The sequence below is a fragment of the Epargyreus clarus genome, unplaced genomic scaffold (assembly GCF_041222505.1).
Source record: "Epargyreus clarus isolate Ecla_fem2 unplaced genomic scaffold, WU_Ecla_fem_2.2 ptg000023l, whole genome shotgun sequence".
Taxonomy (NCBI): domain Eukaryota; kingdom Metazoa; phylum Arthropoda; class Insecta; order Lepidoptera; family Hesperiidae; genus Epargyreus; species Epargyreus clarus.
In genome coordinates this window covers 7,153,704-7,162,278 of record NW_027332230.1, presented here as the reverse complement: position 1 = coordinate 7,162,278, position 8,575 = coordinate 7,153,704, and the positions used below count along the sequence as shown (strand labels likewise).

The window sequence follows — 8,575 nt, the reverse complement described above, 5'->3', positions numbered from 1 at the left end:
ATAATGAGATATTCTTAAATGGTACAAAAAATAGTTTATGAGTGACAACGGATTTCAACGAATTTAAAATGTAAATGGTATGTAAAAGAAGCGTCGTCATGCCGTCCAAGTCCAGACTGATGTTTCGATGCAAATATGTAGCTGCAATAAAAATGCAACCAAGTTTTTATAATCCTTCTACGTACCTAACATGTTACTTATAGCGAGGGTCAAGACTGAAAGTCAAATAAGTTCTAGAATACTAGTCTGTATATAGAATCTGCATTATAGTTGTACCAATTTAAGGATGTTGGACAGATTTACTTTCGTATTTCAATGAAAAAGATAAAATATGGCTAGAGAATATACAAATATCCGATCTTGGATTGTCAGACTTTTGACATAAGCCTATTTTATTTAGAACAACTTTTTACTTAACAATTAGTTAGTTAGTCGTGGATGAAACTTTTCTTCCCCATGTCCGGTCTATTACTTAGTAATTGAATATCATTCCTTAGGTCCTATGGATACTTATATAAATATATAGATATATTTATCATATATCATAAAAAGATATTACGTAGTACTTATTACGTACAAAATGTCCATAGTAAATTTTCTTACGAAATTCAATTTCGATTACGGAACCCTTCACTGTGCGTGTTTCGAATTAATTCTAGTTATAAACAAGAAACATATTTTTCTCAAGCAGCTAATAAATAATAACTCCCCATAAATCAAGTTTGTTTTTGTATAATGTAAGAAATAAGTCCCCGACTTCCGATTACGTCACCAAAAAGTCAAAACACATTTCGTAAATCCATCTTGTTTATTACGTGGATATGTTGTTGTTTGAATCTTCTACTTCTCCTAAATAAGGTTTGATGTATTTTTTAAACTTTACTATTATGGGTATTACGAAATAACCTGTAACAGGATCCCTTTTGTGTGAAGCGGCTAGTTGTATGGCAACTTGGGCTGATGGTATGGGACTCTGTTCTCTTGGCGTGGCTTGTACGAAGAGGTCGGCAGTGAGTCCTGAAGCCAAGAGATACCTAGTTCGGGGGAAGCAGCGCCACTTCGCACCAAGTCGAGCAGTGTCTCCCCAGAGTCCGCAACAAATAATATAAATCGATCGAGGACATGCATTCCATATTCTGTAAAAAATATATTATTACAATTCTAGCTCGGTAGGTACATTTGTCGCTCATCTTTTTGTTGTAAATTATGACCACTCATTTCCAAATGTTCGTTTATTCCAACATGAATATTTTAATTATAATTGGATACATATAATTATAATATTTATTATAATAATAATTATATATACCCTTTTTGTATATATGTACATAAATATAGTTTTAATATATATACTGTAAATATGTTTTTTTTATGAATAATGTTATAATTGCTCAAAATATTATTTTAAAAGGTAACCAAGGTTAAGCAGCAGTTTCATTAGTTACGAAATATTTTTTAAGATGAACAAACCAACGGACGAATGAAGAGAGGTAGCAACCCATTTATAGATTATGTATTTGGACTGTGGAATAAGTCGTATTCTTTATCAATAGACTAGGCCTAATTTTATTACAATACTGATGTAGCACTTACAAAATACTAACCGGATTTTTTGCAAAATAACATTATTATCAAGTTCAAAGAACATAGCACTTGGTGACCATATGATCGATAGTGGATAAAGGGGAATTGGTATTTTGGATTTGGACGGGGTCGTGGAGGTCAGTGCTTCTGTAGATTCTTTAGATCGATACTTTTGGTATTTCAATATGTCGTTTACAGGCACCTGAAATGAAGAAAAAAACATTATGAAATAACGTTAATAAATGTTACATTTCAAGATAAAATTTTCCTGCACCTGGGCATCCGGTTCTCCCCCGAAGAACGTAGGGCGTAACGTAGAACGTAGGAGAGAAAGAAAAATCCTTTTACGGGAGGGCCCTACTTTTTCACCGTCTAATTTGTACAGTACCCTTACCAGGAGTTTTTACGTTTCGACAAATATGTCTGTTTTGGTATTTGTTTACGTATTTGCCCATACAAATTCCAATCAGCGCCCCTAGCGGATTGTGTCAGAACTAGGAAATCGTATTGGCCCATACGTAAGCAAATACCAAAACAGTCATATTTGTCGAAACGTAAAAACTCCTGGTAAGGGTACAGGTCTTTTCACCTTTGCACAGAGTGGGAAAACAAAATAATACAGACTTTAACGCCATGGGCACAGTCCCTTTTTAACTAAAGAATAATGTCGACCTACAGCTATGCTGGCCAAATTGCTATCTTCACACACTTTTGAGAAAGCTGTAGAGAAGTTTTGGATTAGTAACGTTTATTTTCTGGTACCTACCTGTTCTGGTTCAATTTTTTCTCGCGGGTTGTTCGTTATAACTGGTGGAATAGCACTGACCACTTCGTTCTCAACAGCTTTGAGAATTGAAGTGTTCATAATTGATATAAAATCTTTACCTAATTTAAACGGCTTTACCTAATTTAATCAAATAATCTTAAGAGATTTTAATGAATTTCTAGCATTTGACCGTTATTGTCAATGTTGACTATAATAAATAGATAATACAGTACAGTTTATATTCATACCACAGGCTACATAAATATGAAAAGGATTTAATTTATTTTTCTTTTTTTATTTAATAAGTTTGTACACAAAAAAATACTTATAAAAACAGAACACATAGAAATAAAGTCTTCCTTCAAAATATTTCTTTTTGTACCTCGAAAATAATCGTACAAATACACATTACTACAGTATTTACTACATAATAGTTCGATTTATACCTATGCATCTTACAAAACAAACTCCGAAGGGTGCACACTACACGGCCACTGCTCGGACATGATCACCTACTTTGGACCTCCTGATCTGCCTTTGACAAATATACACATATTAAAGTGACAAAGCAGTAAATTATTATACGTAATCACTAAGCTTGCCTGGACATGGAAGAAGTTTTAGTTTAATTGGTTTTATAAGAAATGTTACACATGTGCCGCTACAAAAGCTACAAGTCATCTATATTTCAACGCAGGTAAGACCTACTAATCACACCCTGCTAAATAAATATTACTTAATTTTTATAATTTTATATTTTTAATTCTCAAAGCTCAACGTATTGAAAACGATACCCTATGTTAAGCAACGCTGAGTTCCGTAAGTGATTACATGGGAGTCCATTAGTGGTGTTTCACAATTAGAGTTTCCGTGTATATGGAGTCAGTCCCGGCCATTAACTTCGAAACCCATGTTCGGTGGCTCGACAACTTCTGTTTGACAACATTGAGTAAATTGCTAACCAAGCTTTATTACGTGGGGTAAATCTTACATCAATTTCATGGAGATCTATTTGCTCAATTGTTGTTTGTCTCGTTTAGCTTAACAGGCAATTATTTGATGAGTATATAAATTGTAAATACAAGGTTAAACTGTATCTGGAAAAAAATATTTTTAGCCAGCCGAGAATAATGTTATTGTACTTGGAAACGCACTACAGCCCAAATGGCTTAACATATTTTAACATGGTGTCGTTGGATTAGTCTAAAATTACGTTGCGGAAAAGTTTTAGGCATTCGGGTTTTATAAAGACGGCGAGTCGGATTTTTTCTTGATAGTATTTATATTTTACTCCATTGATCTTTGTCTTTGCACCCCTGCAACACCAGGAGTTACCAATGCATCTCCAGCTTTGAAGAATAACTCTTATTACACCTTACTGGAAGAGCCGCATGTCATTGCTGTCCGAAAATACCTTGTGAGGAAGTTCTTTCTACATGTACATTCTACATATCTTTACTTAAGTAATCAGCATTCTTATATCCTCAGTTAAGTGTAAAGCGCATATTGTGGAAGTTAGTGTCGAGCGGATCTTCGGGCGTTGCGCAGGCGGAAGTGCGCAAGACTTCCGCTCCCTCGGGAGCTGGCGTCACGCCTCACGGCGTCCGCAACCGGTACAACGTACGACTCAACTCCTTGCTTTCACCATACCATCGGAATTTCAAAATAGCGAGCGGATTAGTATGCGTTTCATCGCTTGGTGATATGTTCAAACATTATTTTAAATGTAATAAATATGTACACGTTTATATACTTTAAGTAGTGTTTTTTTATATAGAAGTAGAAAACGAGCACGCACTCCATTTGATACCTGATATCTGATACTTGAACCCCACTAAAGATGAGACTCCTATTTCAGGTCATCTGCGCCCTGAGGACTACATAGGAAAGCCTCGAAGAAGTATGTCTCCCTTACCACACCCTTCAAACCGGAACTGCTGTTACTAGGCAGAAATAGAGGTGGCGGCGGTTCCTCCGGAGAAGAATTACAGAGGACTTTACCACGTTGATCACTCCATGCTCGAAGTATACATACCATAATCATTAACTTCTACATTTTTTAATTAATTCCTAGTACGTCATTAGCTGCAAAAAATCGGTTGATATACAAAATCGAAGTATACAAATACACTATTTATCTATGATTTGTATTTGAAAATAACATTTCCTAAGCTCTTTAAATAGTTAGACTGACTGTACGAGCTAATCTTGCAAACTGCTGAAGGATAAAAAACTTCATAGATACTCCATTTTGCCTCGTATATATCTAGGATTACTGTGTGAAATTGCAAAACTAGACAACTCAGCGCTGTTGCTAAGCTGCTTCAATATCTGAAAGTTATATTTATCTTAGTCAAGAAATGCAATTATCTTCTAATAATTATCAAAATAAAACAGTTTCCTGGGTAACAATTTTATTAATTTGCCAAAGAACTTGTGAAGGACGTTTATTTTTTATATAATAAAGAAAATAAACATCATATTATTAAAAAAGTAATGGTGTCGCTTAATGAATTTTGGCTTATCTTCGTTTTATTCAATTATCTTAGCATACTTAATAACAAGAATCAAGTTTCAAGCAATTCAGCAAAATATAAAATGTTTATGTGTACTGTATAATTATTATGCTTACATAGAGTATAATCAATTTGTTTTGCAAGTTAGAATCAATATTATAGTACTAAGGTACACCTGTAATTCTAGCGTGAACGATCTCTGCGTTTCACTGGAAGAATGTAGATTTAGGCTAACTTACATATGAGGTCATATATAACATCTTAAGTCCTCAAGAGTAGAGTTGGCTCAGGTAGAACCACTGTTTTATCTGGAATTGGTTACAGATGAAATGAAATGAAATGAAATATGTTTATTTTGTATAGGCCAACGGCGGCACTTACAAATTGTCAGTTACAATATTTTCTTAAACTACTACCGGATCGGAACGCGACCTCTACTGAGAAGATCCGGTAAGAAACTCAGTGGGTTTGTCTTTTTTAATTTTAAAAATAATTATTCTCTTTTTCATTTTCTTATGATGACCTTAGGCGGGAATGACCGCTTACAATCAGGTGAATTGCTTACTTTGCTAGTCCTATAAAAAGTCATATGGTAAGGAACTATTCGACTCTTAAACGTAGACTAAACAATGAGATCAGCTGGACGTATTGCGGGCGACGTTAAAATAACGCAGTTTTTAAACAACGACATTGATTCAACGGACGAAACACGGGATCAAATTCATAACGTAAACAAACCGGGACTACATCAGCTATGCTAATATTTACTTAAAGCGTACATGAGACGTCGTAGTCAATTTACTGGCTAATCGAACATTTTTGATGCTGTTACTACTATTAACCCATTACTGTCCTACTTGCTCTATGTGTCGCCCCTCACAGCTCTCTTCTCATATGGCCTTAAGTTCACATTTTTTATGTTTGTATTAACTTATTACCGTCCCATTTGCTCTACATGTATCCTCTCATAGGACCTAGGACCACCGCGTTGGACCGCGTACGGATTGGTAGACTTCACACAGCTTTAAGAACTTTTTAAACTTTTTAACTTTTCCTTCACTGTTTTAAGTAAGTGGTATTATTTCTATTATGCACACAACTTAGAAAAATCATATATGTTTGCCTGGTATTCGAACATCGGAACCCTGGATGGAGAAAACGAATTTCTAACTACTAGACTATCACCGCTTTTTTGAACATTTGTTATTAGAGAGGAAATACTAGTCATAAACCGCTAATAATATTTCTATGTCAAAGGAGGAAAGGCCAAGCATTTCACGTTATGTTCATGGTCAATGCAATCCTGTTACCAAATGCAAATTGGACAGGAATTCTCAATGAAGCTGATCAAAGATGCGTTCCTACCTCTGATGACTATGATAGACGAAACAGCAATTAAGTATTTATACCTTACAGACCCTTCAGACCAGAGCTAGTGCCACTAAATCCATGGTTAAATCTGATCTCTGATCTGATCTGAATCTCTGAAAATCTACAGAAGTCTGCACAATTTACTCTGTATTCGCTGATATGTGGACATGTATTTGGACAAAGTATTTTGTTGTGACTTTGAGCGCTTTCAAAAAATATTTGACAGTTTTAATTGGAAATGTTATATTTATTTTTGGATGCATCCGTACCTTACGGTATCTACAAAGTAGACAAAGCTACACATGAAAATGAAGAAAAAATCCCCAGAAGAACCATTAACGTTCTATAACCCGTAAACCATCATATTAATCTTATAGTACTAAGATAATATTAATCTTAGTAATAATTAATAATTCTTGCTAATATACCATAGAAATTACACGTGGGTCCGTTGTAGTCATTAGCTTCAAACAAGGGGCTAATATACTGCAATGTAATAATGTATTGTAATACAGTATTGTTAATAGTTCTCTTGATATAATAGTAATAATGTTGCGAACCGATGGATGTGCGATTCTATTGTTGTTACTTTCATTCTCGACTGTAATTAATAGTGCTGCTGTGCACTTAGGGTAACAACACACGAGCGACAATAAGCTTAAACATGACTGACAGTTCGTGTATGTGACCTTCAGTGACAGTCGTCGGCTGTCGTTACTTGTCTTTTTTTTATAATATAAGAGTAGCAGACGAGCATACAGTCCACCTGATGGTAAGCAGCTACTGCCACCCATGGACATCTGTAATGAACCCCAGGACCTGAGGACTAAGCTGGAACGCCTCGGAAAAGTCTGTCTCCCTTATCACATACTTCAAACCGGAACACAGCAGCGCCTAACACTGCTGTTATTAGGTAGAAATAGGTGTGGCGGTGGTGCCGCCGGAGTCGAACCACAAAAATTTCTACCCCTTCAATCGGCGTTGTTGTTGGGTTGTTGTCGGCGGGTCGATTTGAGTTCGGTTGTCGATCGCTGACGACAGACGGCGACTATCGGCGGCAGTCGTTGATGGTACGGCGTCTATCAGCGACCCTCGCTGTGGGCTGTTCCTCGTGTGGAAGCTCCCTTAAGCTTCTAATATCAGTCAACGACTGAAAGCGACAGCCGGCAACATTTTTTACACAGATTGTCGTTGATAAAACTGTCGCTCATATGTTACCTCCCCCATAAGACTGGTAAGAAACTATACAACTTGAACGGTTTATTACAATAATTTACTGTACTTAAGGTCTTGCGTAGGTTTTTATTAAAACCTGACGTAAGCAAGTCATAACAATAAGCGATTAAACAAGCAAAAGTATTTCTAGTTTCCTCGAAGCAGAAAATCAGTGTATGAACATTTTTTTAGACACTTCTAAGCTAAGTTTTTATTATTATTAAGTAATGTAGATAAATAGCAGTAACTAAAATTAAATTACCATTCATGTTGAACGAAAAAAGTAGATTATGTATTGCATTTTGTCCGCGATTTCCTTTTTATACTTATCTATTTTTTATTATCGTGGTTCTATTTCACCTTAATGTACATTTTCAATTATATATTATAAGTCTTATTTAAGTAGGGTTAAGGGTCCCCCCAGGACCGGAAGCCCGGGGCGCCTCCGGTCCTGGTGGGACCCAAACCCAGGCTAAACCTTCCGAATCAAACAACTGTAAATTAGCGAAAAAGCGGTCGCCGGAATCGGAAATACGTATTTGTTCGCGAATAAATCTAAGTTTGACACATTTGTAATTTTGTAAAATCTATTTAACTTATTAGACTAGGAGCCACCATTCAGCTTTTCGGCCTCCGACGATCTTAGTCCGCCACTGACTTCAGATGAACATGCTTATTGGCAACTATAATCTTATACAAAATAGTTTATCGCTTCCACACTATTGAACGAAATTGCATCATAGCAGTGTTTCGTCGGTGGAATCCCTAAGAAAGTAGCGGTGGGGATACGAGGTGAAGTAACGGATGAGTGTCCGTGGGAACGGCCGGCACTTCCGCTCCGCTTGCTCGCCTCGCCACTCTCAGCTATTTCCTTTAGCTAGGGTGCCCATCATACTTGAACGTACGCTTTGATTTACGTTACATTAGTGTTATCTTTATTACTGATCTGATCGTTGTCATTGACACCCGAGCGTGTTTTTTTTAAATTGAAGTAGCAGACGGGCATAGAAACCTCTTATACACACATGCTGCTCTTACACATATGCAACCAAATCTATATAGAACAGACATTCTACCTCAACTCGATCACAGGTGTCAATCTTGAAGGCTGAGATGGTCGCGT

At 36.2% G+C, this 8,575-nt stretch overlaps 1 protein-coding gene across 1 annotated transcript; it reads right to left on the bottom strand.

Annotated features, from left to right (window-relative positions):
- Window positions 1-805: 805 nt before the first annotated feature.
- On the bottom strand, window positions 806-2,465 carry LOC140751917 (uncharacterized). The gene is made up of 3 exons (XM_073086028.1): window positions 2,351-2,465; window positions 1,605-1,786; window positions 806-1,136 (listed from the first exon to the last, which is right to left on the bottom strand). The coding sequence occupies exons 1-3, from the start codon at window positions 2,447-2,449 to the stop codon at window positions 812-814; spliced, it is 606 nt and encodes a 201-aa protein (XP_072942129.1). The 5' UTR covers window positions 2,450-2,465; the 3' UTR covers window positions 806-811.
- Between the last annotated feature and the right edge of the window lie 6,110 nt (window positions 2,466-8,575).

Coding starts and splice junctions, on each gene's coding strand:
- LOC140751917 (XM_073086028.1), bottom strand. CDS start 2,449: ATGAACACTTCAATTCTCAAAGCTGTTGAGAACGAAGTGGTCAGTGCT. Junction 1,787..2,350: donor AAAAAATTGAACCAGAACAG/GTAGGTACCAGA, acceptor TCTTCATTTCAG/GTGCCTGTAAACGACATATT. Junction 1,137..1,604: donor GTTATTTTGCAAAAAATCCG/GTTAGTATTTTG, acceptor TATTTTTTACAG/AATATGGAATGCATGTCCTC.